The 16945-nt window shown below is 30.1% G+C and overlaps 1 protein-coding gene across 1 annotated transcript; it reads left to right on the forward strand.

The window, feature by feature from the left end:
* Positions 1 to 3730: 3730 nt before the first annotated feature.
* Positions 3731 to 5076, forward strand: LOC129300555 (uncharacterized). The gene is made up of 2 exons (XM_054939126.1): positions 3731 to 4228; positions 4310 to 5076. Exons 1-2 carry the CDS (start codon positions 3770 to 3772, stop codon positions 4925 to 4927), a joined length of 1077 nt encoding a protein of 358 aa, XP_054795101.1. The 5' UTR covers positions 3731 to 3769; the 3' UTR covers positions 4928 to 5076.
* Positions 5077 to 16945: the final 11869 nt, after the last annotated feature.

A 16945-nucleotide genomic window follows, 5' to 3' on the forward strand; every position in this document is an offset into this window, starting at 1 on the left:
GTTTGTTGCTGCCTGTTTCGATAAAACTTAATTCACATTATGAAGAAAAATAGCCACCATACACACAATCTTAGGAAAATGTAGGAGCAATAGGAGATCTTGAAAATAAAACTGTAGCTTGATCACTTGAATATACAAATAAAGGTGATTAAAGCAAGTATCAGAATATCTCAATCACGTCCCAATTTCTATCAAAACAAAATGACTTTTCTAATAGGACAGGACACAATACAAAATTTAAGTTCCAATTATTTTTTTAAAATGAAACACGAGTGTTTAGTCCTATCTCATCTTGTGAGCTCCCATAATTTCAAAGAAACAGGTACCATATGCAACAATAAATGCAATTTATACTTTGGGGTCTGATTGGTTGTGGGTGAAGGCAACGGTATTTGTTCGTATAGTGATGAAAAGCCACTTTTGTCTGGCGGGATTGTTTGTATGCTCCCTGCCACCAATTAATAACTATTCTGCCATAGGGTGGGATAATGGTGCCGCTGAGCTGGGGGACGGATTTGTAACCATGAATTGGTATAATGATTACTTCTCACAATATAAATATAAATTATAAAATAGTTAATTAATTCACAATTTATAAGTAATATTAACTGAAATCTTAAGCTCTTAAAAATGTTCGCATTTTTTTATTTATATCCTTATTAAATATTTTATATAAGAGTCTTAATAATAAGAATAATTAAAATTCAAATGTATGATTTTTTAAAAAAGAGTAATAAATAAAATAAAAAATAAATATAAAAATTATTCAGTACTCCATATTTTATATCTAATTAAATTTTTAAAAGATATATTATATTGTGGTTTGGAGGAAGTATGATGTAATGACAGTTTCTTAGTTACTAATTTATTTTGAGCTGGTTAAAAGGATGCTTCGAGCGTGACGGAGCGTGCTTAAGACGGAGGAAGGAAGGGCGGAACCAAAAATTCTGGCTGGGCTGCATTTATGACACGGTGGTTATTCGTTGGGGGAACGTGACGTGCATGATAGCTGTGCAGATTTCAAGCATTAACTGAGAAAGCAACAGATTCAGAATATTAATGAATTAGCAGCTACCTACATTCATCTCTCACAAATTTTGATTTAAATTGCATGCTCCTATACCTTATTTACCATTTTAGTATAGGTGATTGATAAGAATTCTAGGCATTTATATAAGTGATTCCTTGGAAATTATAAATTGCATGCTCCTATACTTATTTACCATTTTAGTATAGGTGATTGATAAGAATTCTAGGCATTTAGATAAGTGATTCCATGTTCAATTTCCAACTATTGCAAACATGGGCAGCACTACATTACAGGCAAGGGGCATGCACCTTGAGTTTGGAGAAAATTATAATAAAGGTTCATATATTTTAATTTTTTATTCTTCTGAACCTCTTAAATTCAATTTTAAGGATTTTGAGTTCAAAAGTTTAATTTTTTAAAATTATTGATTTCAAAAATGTTGCACTCCGTAGTCTAAGGTTCTGACACCGCCGTTGATTGCAAATGAAACAAATCAAATTTAGTAAGAAATCAAATGATATTTTGTTCTCCGTAATTTGAGAGGCATTAGTTTCTATTATCAGTGGAGTATACTCTAGTTCCATAGAAAACATATACTCTCTTTCATTCAGAAATATAAGATATTTTTTTAAAAGTTAGATATTAAAAAATATAAGGCATTTTTAATCTTTTAAAATATAATCATTGTTTTTTTTTTAAGTATTCCTATTGATAATGACTTTATATTTATTATAGGATATTTAATAAGGGTAAATATAAAAAATAGAGTTAGTTGGAAAGTAGTTAACTACTTTATTAGGGGTGAGATTCGATTAAAAATGTATTATATTTTTTAAAAAAAGGAGTATCATCTCAAATTTTCATACAAGTACGTGTTATGACTCCTATATTTTCATATCAAATGAATATTGTAAGTTTACAACTAGTGCTTCATTAACGACATGATCAATAATTGAAGAGTACTCTTTCTAATAATATTTACAGGTCACTTCTAACATTTTGATTGGAATTAAGAAAAACCTTAAACCTTATATTTTTTTTAATTTAACAAGTTTTTAACTTTATCCCTATTAAATATCTATTCTAAAAATAAAATATTATAATATTTAATGATCTTTCTAATATTGAATAGAGGTAAAAGAGTAAAGATAAACATAATAATTATTGAGATACCCTATAAATAGTACCAAAACAAATTTTCTTTTTCTGCCTTACAAATAAGATCAAGAGAGTATATTACTTGGAGCTTAACTTTGACTCAAGATGAAATACTATTATTCTTCCCATTTCATTGTATTTGTCCTTTTTCAATGGTATTTTTTTTTTCATATTACTCTCTCCATTTAATATTATAAATACTTTTAACTGAATTGTACTTCAAATGATTTAATTAATTATTTTTAAAATTATACACTCTTTTTATATTTATTTTTATTTAATAGAATATTTCAATTTAAAAAACTTTAATTAATCACACTCCTAATTGAGAGTATTTAAAAAAAATTCATCAATCACACATTAAAAAATTTAAAATATTTTATATTTTTTGAAAAAACTTGTACCCCTAATTAATTATTTTGAAAAAATGCCTTTTATTTCTTAGGGGTACAAGTTTTTTCAAAATTTCAAATTAATACTACTTCCATTAAAAATATAAAATATTTTTAACTAAATCTCATCCCCTAATAAAATAGTTAATTATTTTTCAACTAACTCTATCTTTCTATATTTATTTCTATTAAATATTCTATAATAAATATAAAATTATTATTAATAGGGACACTTTTGAAAAAAAGATAATGATTACATCTTGAAAGACTAAAAATACCTTATATTTTTTAATATTTAACTTTTTAAAAAATACATTATATTTTTAAATGGAGTGAGTACTCAATAACATTTTTCCATTTTTCATGGAATAAGTTGCTATTTATTGTATTGTAATGTTTTTAGAGGTATTAAATGAGATGCAAATTTGATAAGGTACTATCTTTGTCCCAGTTTATAAGATATTTTTAGACAATATTACATGTAACAATAAAATTTATTAAATATATTTTACAATTTTTTTAAAATAAAAATATAAAATTTTAAAAATACCTTTCATTTATTAAAAACATTAAAGAGAAAAAAATATAAAGAATTGGGTAATATTAAAAAAGTATTATTGATAAAAATTATATTTTTATTAAATATTTTTATATTTTCAAATGATGAATTTTCTTAAAAGTACATGATAATTTGGGGAATGTAGAGTGTCATATATTTACATACTCCTTTGATCCAATTTATAGGATAAAAAGAAAAAAAAATTAATCATATTTATAAGTTATTTGTTAATTTTTAGTATTTCTCTTTACATTTTTTTCTATTAAATGCTTTTAATAAAAATATCAATAATAAGATTTTAAAAATATTTATTAAGAATAAATATGAAAACTTGTTAAGCTTTAAAATAAAGTGAATGAGGTTTAAAATTTTTTTATTTCGATAAAATATGTTAAAATGATTTATGAATAAAGTTAAAGGGAGCATATACTATTTCTTTAAATTAATACTGGTAACTTAAAAGGAAATTAATTAATCAAACTAAATTCTTGAGATTAGTCGAGGGCGTATTTGGTAATTCAACTACTGGTTTGACTGGTGCTAGCTTTTTCCTTATAAATGCAGCCGGCCTTCAGAGCCGAGGACAGCACGAACACCACGCCTAGCAGTTGCGGTTTGAGAGAAGCAAAAATGGATGTGCCCACAGTGCAATATGAAGCCGTCATCACTGTGCCTCCACTGAAGATGACAGTACCACGGCGAGTTCGCCGAGTTCTGGTGAGCGATCCTAAGACGGCCGCAGAAGAGTTTCGTGGGTGTTACCAAGTGGTCATGTACTACGAGAATTTGGACGAGGAGGGGTTTGGATGGGTTCTGGCAGGGTGGATCGTGGAGTCCCTGGGCATAGCTCTATCGGAGCACCCAATGATCGCCGGCCGGCTTCAGAGGAAGGCGGAAGGAGGCGGTGGAGACCCGGAAATGGAAATTCTGTCGAATGATTGTGGCATTCGAATGGTGGAGGCTCGAATCTCCATTGCTCTCTCAGACTTTCTTGAATCCAGTGAAAAGCATAATATTGAGCACGAGCTTGTCTTCTGGAAGGATATCGACGAGCAGAGTCCCGAGTTCTCACCTCTGTTTTACATTCAGGCAAGATAGATTCCATTCATAAACATATTTTATTTATACGCTTATGGTACTTGTGAATGAGATGAGATGATCTGTGTCCAGATGACCAGCTTCAAATGTGGAGGGTATTCAATCGGCATTAGCTGCAGTCTGCTGCTGGCAGATTTTCTTGTGGTTGATAATTTCCTGAAGAAATGGGCAGACATACACAAGAACGAAGCAGTACGTAATGGGAAGACAAGAATGCCTCTATTTTACCATCCTCGTCTGAAAAATGCCGAGGCCCCTCCCCCAAATATAATTCGCCGTACGCCGTACAAGAACGGTGGTCCAAGCTTATTATTTAAAATCACTTCTGAAGATTCAGAGTTTGAGATGGAATCCGCTCGGCTTTGTGTTCAGGAGGCCGAGAAAAAGCTGCACAGAAAAATGGGGTCGGAGTTTTCTCTGTTTGTGAAAGAACCATCTGAGGTTATCAAGGTGGAGGCTTGTGAATATAGCAGACAGGCTCTAGGATTCAAGCATCAAGTCAGTTGTGCGACATGGGATGAGTTTGGAGTGTACGACATAGCGTTTCACGAAGGGAAGAGGCCTGTTCATGTGTCTCGTTGGATTGGATCGGCTTCTGAAGGAAATGTGTTGGCAGTCAAATATCCAAAGGAGGGTGTTTCCGCAGTTATGGTAGTCACACTTGCCGCTGAAAACGGCACTCTGAATTGATGCATGCGTAATGTAAGCAAGCATGAACATTTACTTGTGACCGAAATTTGGTTCTCCTGTGAAGAAACACGGACTTGTTACTATATTTTACTCGTCAAAATGTGATCTGCAGAAATTTATTACTTGGCATAAAAATAAAGAATTTATTATGTCATCTATGCACAATTAAAATTTTGTGAAGATGTGAACGGAGTTATTGAACGAAAATTTGAGGGATATGATTGCGTGAGAAAACGAATTTATTACGAGATGACTTGTTCCGATGGTTGAGCTGGGGTCTCTAATATTGCCACAACAGGCTGTTCAGCATTTAAAACCTGTTCGGTCCTCTGAGTTTTTGCTGTAAGGATGATGCGACATTCATGTTCGTGCAGCGTCAATTGTCTTACTTTCATTTGGGTGGATGACAACGACCAAAAGAAGATTAAAAACTTCTCAAAATGCCTCGGGATACCAGAGGCCCTTAATTCGTCATAATTTCAAAATAAGGTTACTTAAATACCTCAATCTAGTTATAATTATAAACATTTGTAACTTTCAAGAATTCAACATTTGTCAAGACTTATAACGTGTTACTAATTATGAGTAATGTGTGATTTTCTTTCCAATTTTTAAAATAGAACATTGTAAATTAACTTGTACAATTGTCTGCGGCTTTCATAAATCTAATTTATGAAATATTACAGCATGTAATACTAAAAATTTAGGGTTTTCGGATAAAAATAGCAAGAACTTCTTCACCGTGAGCGTGTAGTATCTTTAAGTTAATAAAGGTGTAAGGGCATCCATTCACATTTTTTGTAAAGAGGGCATCCTCCCAAGCAATTAAAATGGCTTAACATACGTTAACGCAAACTTAAAATGTTAGGTTAAAGAGTAAAAATATTCAAAAAAATTTTCTCCAAGAGCTTTTGGTGTCTCTAGATTAACAATGTTGCATGCACTTAGAAGTACATACTTGGAAAATAGTTTCTAGATTTTTTTCACTTCATGTTTGATCCCTTTTCAGGAAAATTTAATGGGATGATGCTCAAGTTCTTAGGAATTTTCGTCTTTTAACCCAAAAATTTAACCGATGCAATTATTCATGAGTTCTGATAATTTGACACCCTATCTTCCAAAATTTTGCCTTATTAATGAGTCACAATTATTTAAGCTCCAGAAATTTAACACTTATCTTATCAAAATTGCAACTTGTCATTGGTCCCACAAGAATTGTAAACTTGTTAAATAAAATTGCAACCTACCTTTCTAATTTTAAGTGGCAAGCGTGAAAATTAACTTTTAAGGCTAAAGGTATTCAGATAATCTAACTTATAAATTACAATCACTTAAACTTAAAAGGACCTTTGGGTCACGTTAAATATAATTTTCTCTCTTTTTTTTTAATGTTGATGAATTGTTTTTAAGTTTCTTCTGTTCTATTTTTAATTAAATCTTCCCCTTTATTTTCTATAAACAAAGAAGTGATTTTGCAACTTTTGAGACAAAATCTACAGTCACATTATTTGATCAGATTGATCATTTCGTTTGTTTGTTACTGAGAGCCTTTGATTGGAGAAGCCAATAAATGCGCTTAGCTCTTCAATTCCTACCCACCCACTGTGCCAGAGAAGGAGTGATTGGAATTAGGTGAGCATGATATGCAATAACGAAGAAGCGTGCAAGAAACTGTTTACCCGCTTTTACAATCTCGAATTCGCTTTCTTCACGTAATTACCTTGTGCTCCTCCACTGATCAAATGCCAAAACCCAAACCCTTCGCCAGTTTCTACTTTCCTTATCCCGCGTCCAAATTGCAGCTATGCCCTCCCATGGTAGGAATATATCCTCCCTGATCTCATTTATAAATTATTTTTATTAATTTATTAATATTAATGTAACAAGAATATAAAAAATAAAATTTAATAAAATTATAAACACAATTCTTAAAAAGTAAATAAATTATATATTATTTTTTTTATCTCTCTCTCTTGCTTTTTAAGAATAGTTTAAATATTTTATTTAAAATAAAATATCACCATCAATCTAATAACTTATAAAGTGGATCACTTCATTCTTAAAAAAGATAACTAATAAAGTAAATCAGAGGGAGTATATTTCACTCTAGCTTCACGGGTATCATTCATGTAATTACATTGTACTATCCATTGACTCAAAATATAAACATTTTTTCTCCGTTAATATTACTTCAAATTATAAGCATTTTAACATTTGTAAAAAAAATCATTTACTCATGTATTTATCAAACTAAATTTTTGTGTATGTGAATTTATAATTTTCTTCTCACTCATTATAAATTAAAACTAAAGTCAAAAGAACAAGAATAATTTGTATTTTCATAAAGATAAATATTTTATTGGCATATGAATTATTGTTAAAAAGTGCTTATGTATTTTGGACTGGAATGAGTTTCTTAGAAGTGATTGACATATCTTCCTTAGGACCTCATCAATACTTAAAAATTATTAAGTTATACTTTTCTTCAAAAAAATCAAAAAATTCCTCACAATCAAAGTACTTCTCACATATATTGTCTCTTAAAAAAAATTTGAGATTTGATATGTTCTTAGTATTATACTCCTTTCATCTTTATATAAAGAAGTTTTTTAGAACATTTTGATCCCTTAATAAAGAGGTTATCAACATATTTTTTAATAAATAAACCATTGTACCTTATTGCATTGGAAAGGGAAAAATATAAATACTCATAAGTTTACTTTAGTAAAAGAGATTTATTTTTTATTTATAATAATTAAAAAAACTGAAATATTATTATGCTTTTAAGTAAATAACTAATTTTTATTAATTTTTGTGATTCAATTAAAAACACTTCATATGTAGCAATGGAGCAAGTATAATAAAATTTATTACAACCATTTAATTAAATTGGATGATAGTTATTATGTCATGTGAGATAATTATTAAATGAGGGGACTTATATCATTTACGTTGAACAAGATTATTTCACCACGAGATTCGTGCTTCACAATCATGGTCAATTTATGTTTTCCATAATTTGTTGCATTAAGTTCTCTAAAAAAAATTATAACGTGTAAGTTATCAAGAAAATTATAACGTGTCAAATAAGTGTAACATCGTCCAACGTGAAATTTATACACCCACAATATTTTGATCTTTAAAATTAAAATTATACACTTATAAAACGTGAAATAAAAATATATAAGCAAGAATATATAAATGACAGCATTTTTCCTTATCATCGGCTTTATGAACACCCCCTGGGTTGGCGCATTAATGTTAGGCCTCTCCTGGTCTGAACCTTCAGTTTAATATGGGGCTAACCTTATTTCTTTTTTATTTTATAATGAAAACTATAACTATTAATTCATATAATTTTATAATGTTTTGTTGTTGATCCTTGTATTTTTGTCCATTGCTTTAGGTCTCTAATTTTTTTTATCTGTAACGTTAGTCATTCTATTTTTAAATATGCCAAGAAGGATGATGGTGTAACAAGTTATCAAATGTGTGACTAATATGATTTCACTACGCGTCAGATATCAAATGGAGATCATGTTTAATTTCTTTTGTTTTTATAGACTTCAAACTCATTTCTTCACCTCTTTGGTTTCATTCGCCACTCCAAGATACTATGTGTCTTTCCTGATTTTGAAGCCACTAGTTGTTATTTTTTTAATTAATGTTGATGTTGGAGTTTATTTTGTCTTTCTGTAGTTTGATACAGTCTTCAATTTCTTCTAGCTGATCCTTGTCACTCTATATTCTGCAAGTGCTGTCTCTTTCTTATTTTAACATTTAACACGAAATTTAATGCCATTAATTACATGTCAAATAATTTAATGCCATCAGTGTTGCATTATTATTTCTCTAGGCATATTTTAAAATAGACTAACATTACAGATAAGAAAAACTATAGAAACTAGAGGCAATAAAAATAAAATATACAATAACTAATGACAAAAATGATAAATACTCTTAAGTCTTAACTCTTAAATCTCTAACTAGTATTTGAGATGTGGATGGCGTAGCTTTGGTTTAGTCAAATTAAATTATTTTTTTATTTTTTAAATAATTAATAAATAATATTGATATTTAGTTATAATGAAATTACAGATTAATGTTCATTGGGCTTTGAGTTAAAAATAAATAAATTTTAGATCTAGGCAATGAAAAATAAGATTGAAGTGGGTTTAAAGTTTAAAAATATTAAAATAAGATAGTGTAAAGTATAAGAAAAGAGGGTACAAACTATAAAATATCAAAACTCATATCCATATGCATGTTATTTTCTCCAAGTTGAAGGCATGCATAAAAAAAAATTGTTATCCTTTCTCATGGATAGTGACCACATGGTTTGCCTCCACTATGCGCACAGTAATTGGCCTTTTTTAAAGTTTCATTCTTCAATACTTACTGGCTAGGTTTGTAAAAGAAGAATGTGGGACAATAACACCTTTTAATTCAGTTCTTCAAGGAGGGGAGTCACAATCTAGGCTTGAGCTTTATACCTTTGGCCGGGTCTATCTTGAGTGCTAAAGAAGCTTGGTCAATCTAATGTGTAGGCTAGAGCATGTTAAAGCATATGGTTCCATTTAACAGAATAAGGATAGGTGGTGTAATAAGGGAGATTATTGGTATTTTATATTAGCGTGTTATGAGCCGTGTCTTGTGAAATTCCTATGTCATAACTGAATGATTCTCATGAACTTATTGGTATATTTGTTGTACAATTGTATGGTTGTAGCTTGTGTGTGTATGATTAAATTTTGAGTTACTAAGATGTTAGTATTTACCCCTTTAGCATTTTTTGGTGATGGCCTAAGTAGGAATTAAGGGAAGGTGTCAGAAGAATGAGCCTTTTGCTCTTGTACTCGCCACAAAACATGCATGATTATATTTATTTTTGATATGAATATAGGATATTTTATCATTTTTAGATTATATTACCTTTCTTTTTAATTACTTTTATTGTTATTAGACTGTAGTAAAACTGGGTAGCATGATAATTCATAAACTTTTAGATTGAGATTTCTAGAATTTTGTTTGATTTTAAACTGTGATATCACAAAATTTATGTTTTGAATTAAATAAAGTGGGCAAAGCCTTTGTTATTTAACTATTGTTTCGCTAAGTGTCTAAATGGTGAGAAAGGTGTTACATACCCTAATTGGCAAGAAAAGCGTGCACCCGTGCACACTCAAATTATACATAAAACTCAAAAGTCTATAAGGTATTACAAAAGTAAAATCCAAATCTCCTCTTTACTCTAATCGTCTTCCCTTTTACTCTTATTGACAATGTCACCTGTGAAGTTGTAATAGCAAAGTGAGAAAAAGGTCACAGTAACTAAATAAACTACGCTTATCAACTAGCTAAAACATAAATAAGTATGTAAAGTGAGAGCACATGTTATAACACATGGTCAAGCATATCATAATGTCCACATATATGATAGTTTATACATATATGATCTTAAATTCATCCAAACCTCCTAAATGTCAATGAGCACCATATGGTTTTTCACACTGCTCTACACCTAAGGTGAGCCCCCCACCCTCACATGTGCACAATCATACATCACAATATCTCATGATCATATTCATATTCTCTTTTATCACAAAACAACGTCATAACCTAAATTGCAATAACACAAGTATGTAAGATGAAAATATTGTTTTCCAAAAATTGCTTACCGGCTTTACATATTTTCAAAAACCAACTTGTACATCCACATGCATACACTTGTAATTACATAGATCATAAATCCATGAAAAAAACTCATTCATTAATTAACTCAATAAATAAAGCAGGTTATTTAATTATTTTAACCCTTTTGTTATAAAAAAAGGTTACCCGTAGGGTCTCAAAGCTTCTCAAGTCTCCATAAGTTAAGGAAATTTAGGCACTTATAATATGCATAATTAAGTGCAAATTATATAGTATTGGATCTAACATAAGCATTATTTAGCCTAATTTATCGTTATCTAATTCTAAACCTTAATAAGGTCCCATAAACTTTATTTAGCTTCCATGAAGTTAAATAACACTAATTTAGAGTCTACAATACTCTTATTCGAATTTAAGGTTGGGGTTTGTCCAAACTCTGAAATCTAGTATCAAAACCCTATAAACTCATTATCTATAGGTACAAGAACCCAAATAAACAACTAATGGCTTAACCTAAGCTAGTAGATTCGACCAAAACATCCTTGTAACAAAAACCATCATTGTCTAATTCCAAAATCCCACTAAAAAGTGCATAAGGAGGTATAGGAAACTTAATTAGGTTAACTCAGGCTCAAAATGCTGCCAAGATGGCATGGAATCCAAATCCTAATATAGAGCACCTTCTTATTTGTTGTCCTTCCTTTCTCTCTTTTCTTTTTCACTTATCACAAATAGCTTGCAACAAATTTAATGAATCTGTTTGTCCACAACGGCTTATAGTCAAATATGGTCAAAACACAAATGGGTCTTTACTTGGGGCCCAATTGGCCCAAACACCACCCTACTCCAACTCTTAAGATGTTTAAAGGTCCAATAAACCTACTAATAACCCAGACACTCTAATTATTTTGCTAATTTATTAATTATCCTTATTACTTAATAAAATTTTAAATTTTAAAACTTTTTGAGATATTACATGAGATAATTGTGGTTTTGGGTTTACAATTAATTTTGGTATATATAAGGGTGTTTGGATATTTTTTAAAAACCATAATTTTATGTTCATAATTAATTTTGGCATGTATAATGGGTGTTTGGATATTTTTTGAAAAACATGGTTCTGGACTTATAATTTTTTTGGGTCAAAGTTTTGGTTTTATAATTGATTTTAACATATAACAAGAGTGTTTGGATATATTTTCACAAAACCATAGTTTTTTCTTATTTTTAATTATGCTTTTCAATTTTGATTAAAATCAATCTTAGTAGTTAATTTTATAAATCAATTATATACCACACAACATAATCAATTGTATTCAAAATTAATTATACTAATTAATTTTTTTTCATAATTAATTATACTCCAATTCAAACACATCTTAAGAAATACTCTTCTACCCTCTACTTTGTTTTCTATCTCTTTCTTCCTTTTTAAAAATTATACCTAAATACTAGAAACTTTTTACAATTTTTAAATTTAAAAAAGTACAGCTTTTTATAAATTTTATACTACACATTGATAAGTTGATTAGAAATTAAGTTTTTTGGATGTTAAAACTTGTAAGAATATTTTGAATTTATGTTTTTTCAAAGACTGCGAGTGATGGTTTAAAAAGAAACATCATCAGTAGTAACATATTAATTTTAAAAGTACAAATAACTCACATAATTTTGAAATTTTTCATATTTCATTAATTAATATATCTAGACACTAAAATATCATTAAGCCGAAACATAATAGGATAAACAGTTGAAGAATAGATTTTCTTGGAGGGCCAAAAAAAGATAATTTTATTAACCACCAAAAGAAAATAATACAAACATCAATTCAAACACTAAAAAAAAATTACAATACAAACCAACATACAAAAACTCGCCAAACCCCCCCCCCCCCCAAAAAAAAGGAACAGATTGGTGACAATGACTAATGAAATTCCAAATTTGCAATTAGTCGCTCCACTGTATCTTATATAATTATATTTTTCAGTTTTAAGATTGGAGAGTGAAATAGTGAGAACATGTGAGAAGGATAAATGTAATTTTATAAAAATATTATTTATATCATATTATTTATATCCTTGACCTTCCAAATTAAGGAGTCAAGAAAAATGATCTACGATGTTAAGGGATGGTTTGGAAGGCTATCCCAAGATGTGAAGCACCGAAACTTCAAATTATCTCCCACATCCATATCTGATATTGATACCAGTCAATATTTTTTGATACGTATTTGTAAAATATTAAAATATTATTTTTTAATTTTAAAAAATTAATTTTTGATATGTATTCAATATTTTTTAATTGGGAGTTAAATAGTTAGTACTTCAAAGCTGATATTTGAAGAAAATTCTTAAGAAACTAAGTTTTATTAAAGATTGTGATGTTAAATTTTTCATTACCAATATCTTTTTTTAGGACATTAGTGGAGATGAATGGATGACTTTGATGGTGCTGAAATTTTGAAAGTGACAAACTTATCTCTTGATGAACCACATATAGAAACTATTCTTTTCTCAAATGATTGTCCAAAAGAAGAAGATGTTAATATTATACCTATTAGTATTGACTAAGTAGTAGGTAATTAGGTACATAACTATATATAGAATAAACATACAATTAATGATTATGCTTTGCTAGTGTTACTATAAAGCATTATAGATGTATGTTAGTTTGGATATTTTCTTAATTAAAATTATATTTTTAATGTTTTTTTTGATATTAGATATGTATGTATGTATATATGTATATATTAAAAAACATATCATATAATATAATTTTAAAAATAAAAGTATTGACATGTATTCGATACACGTATCGATATGTGTGCATCATAAACCCTAGGTCATTTCACTTTCTTTTAAAAATTTCTCCCAAACAATGATATCAGACTTAAGAAAAATGATAATAAAATTTCTTTGGAATACATAAATAAAAATTTGATCCTTTAAAATGTACTAATTTTGCTGAAGTTTTTAAAATTTTTTTTATCATTAATAAATTTATATAAATGATTAAATTGTTCTTGTAGAAAATAAAATGATTTACAAGTTTTCTTTAAATAGTCACAACTTTTCTTCTTATATTTACAACAATGCAATAGAAATCAAGAATTTAACATACGAAATTATAATTTATTGTTATATTATTGCGAATATATGATTTGCTATTGTATTATTGTAAATATAAAAAGAAAAATTATAATTATTTAAACAAAACTCGTGAATCATTTTTTTCAACAAGGGCAATTTAATTCATTAATGAGAAAAAAGTTTCTAAGAACTTCAATAAAATTATGGTATTTTGAGTGATCAAATTATCATTTATATATTTTAAAGGAATTTTATTATCATTTTTTCTAAGATTTATAACCATCTCATTCCATATTAAAAACTCCCAAATATTACCTTGTCCAAAAATAAAAATATAACTTTTAAAAAACACATTTCACTTGATAATCTTAAGAAGAAAGAATATAATAAGAAAGAAAGAATAATGATTGAAAGTATATTTAATGCATTTTTTATGAGATTATTTTATATATTTTATTACATTGAATCACCCCAACATTATTCACTCGAAGACAAGAGTCCAGTCCGAAATTATTATTATGCTAAGGATCTTAGATTGAAACCATTTTTAATGCTTATCATACAAACAAGCATTAGAACTTTGTATCTTTAAATTGATCATGTTTAATTTGGATAGTTTAGATTTATAATTCTTTATTTTTTTAAATATTTTAATGAATATAAAATTAAAATAAAGATAATCTCTTAATTATGAGTTTTTTTAAAAATAATTTTTTATTTAAAAAATACTATTAAAAAAGCTATAAATATCAACTATGAAAAGTAAATCTATGGGTTTATTTGTTTGTTTTGTTTTTGTTTTTGTTTTTGTTTTGTTTTTTGAAGCAAGGCTTATGCGTCTTAGACGGGGGCTCATCTGTACGATAATACTGACATTGTTGCGAAATTCAACTGCTCGTGGCTGTGACGGAAGCTTTTTCCCAGTAAATGCACATCATGTCTTCACTAAGAACTGACGCACGAACCAGACAATTTAAGCAGTTCGGAGAAGCAAAAATGGACGTGCCCAAATTACAATTCTTAGGTATGACGAGTGTTCGGCCACCGAAGATAACCGTACCACGGCGAGTTCGCCACGTTTTGGCGAGCAACCCCCACCGTCGACTCAGAAACTTTTCTGGGTTATTAACACGCAATCATGTATTATGAAAGTTTCAACAAGGAGCTCGGAGACGTACGGGCTCTGGGAGGGTGGACCGTGGAATCACTGACTACAACTATGTCGGAGCATCCACTACTCCCCGGCCGACTTCAGAATAAGGTGGAGGGTGAGGGTGGTGACGCCGCCGGGGAAATGGAAATTGTGTCTAATGATTGTGGCATTCGAATGGTGGAGGCACGAATCTCCACTGCTCTCTCTCAGACTTTCTTGAAACCTGTGAAAAGGATAATCTCGACCACGAGCTTGTCTTTTGGAGGGATATCGACGAGCAGTGTCCTGAGTTCTCACCTCTGTTTTATGTTCAGGCAAGATAGACTGTTCCATTCAAGCTTATGAATACATTATTGGAATGTTATTTATGAATTAGCATTAATTAATAAGTTCAATAGATTGGTCTTTATGATCTTGTGTGGACTGTGATAGGTGGATCACACAAGTGAGCCCAATGGGCAGAGGCCCAACCCACAACCCAGTAGCTGTCAGTTATTTACTATTCTTAACTGACTGAGTTAGAGATAATAGATAATATAATTATTTATTATTTAATAAAGCGATTACCGATCTGATCTATATAAGACGATTAGTCGATAACCGCAGAGACACGACTCATTTTCTTCTACTTATATTATTTCTGAACTCTCTGAAAGCTCTGGGGACCTGAGGGTTGTGTAGCTGCCTATACTCGAGGTAATCAAAATTTCTCTAACACCCATGAATTCTTCAGGTACGTATGAATTACTTTATTCTATTATATTATTATTATACATGTGAATTGAGATGATCAGATTCAACATACAGTTCACTTAACATCATATATAAACTCGCCATATGTGAGATGAGATGACGATGATCTGTGTGTTTCTCTCGGGCGACCAACTTCGAATGTGGAGGGTACTGGATCGGAGTCAGCTGCAGTCTGCTGCTGGCCGAGTATCTGGTGGTTGATAATTTCATGAAGAAGTTGGCAGACATACACAAGAACCAATACCTCGTAATATTGGAGACACAGAAACACCTATATTTTACCATCTTCGTCTTAAAAATCCAGACTCTCCTCCCACCCATATAACTAGCTGTACGCCATACAAGAATGGAGACTAGAGCCAAGCTTATTATTCAAAATCACTACTGAAGATTCCGAGTTTGAGAGGGAATTAGCTAGGCTTTGTGTTCGCGAGGCTGAGAAAAAGCTCCGCAGAAGCATGGGTTCGGAGTTTCTCTGCTTGTCAAGGACTCGTATGAGGTTATTAAGGTGGAGACTTGTTCAGACAGTGAACAAAGCAGGCAGATGTTACTGGGGCTCAAGAATCAAATGAGTGTACTCCATGGGATGAGTTCGGAGAGTACGACGTTGAGTTTGAGGAAAGGAGCAGGCCTGTTCATGTGGCTCGTTGGATCGAATCGGCTTCTGATAGGAACGCTGTCGCAGTCACATGCCCAAAGGAGGGCGTCTCGGTGGCGATTGTAGTTGTTATTACACTTCCTGCTCAAAACGGGACTTAAAAATGATCCATATAGTGATCATTTTCATATATGCTGTTTTTCTCAAGTGAATTTGCTATTTTATAATATGTCAGAAGTAACTTAGCATAGTTCGTCTTATTTATGAATAAATCAAATTATTTTATGTATGGAGATTTGAGCCATGCTGGTGGTCAGTCGAAGATTTGGAAAAAGGTTGGATCCACGGCTAGGTTTGGATCAGCTTTTGAACTTTGAGAGTGGAAGGTGCGCTCTGTAGATACTTCAACACCAATGGTATGTATTTACGTTTAATTTATAAAACTGCTTGTCTAGATTTTGCGCGATATTTGAGGTACCTCAAGTTATGTTCCTGCAAACTAGTTGTGACGTGTCATTTATTATTACCTGATATTATTCTCATCATCTAAAATACATAAAGCATCCCAATATCCAAAGACATTCATAGAGTGTTTTTTTAATATTTATATTATTATATCTTGTTTTTTTGTAATAAATTTATTTCTCCCTAATTTATAGATATATATAGTATTGTTTGAGAGACCATGCCTACCTTCATAATTTCAATTTAAATAATTAAAATTATATAATATAAAAACTTTATTAATTTTGAATTATAGATTTTAAACATTA

Source organism: Prosopis cineraria, unplaced genomic scaffold (genome assembly GCF_029017545.1).
Source record: "Prosopis cineraria cultivar Desert tree isolate PC_DT_omini unplaced genomic scaffold, ASM2901754v1 PC1644, whole genome shotgun sequence".
Taxonomy (NCBI): domain Eukaryota; kingdom Viridiplantae; phylum Streptophyta; class Magnoliopsida; order Fabales; family Fabaceae; genus Prosopis; species Prosopis cineraria.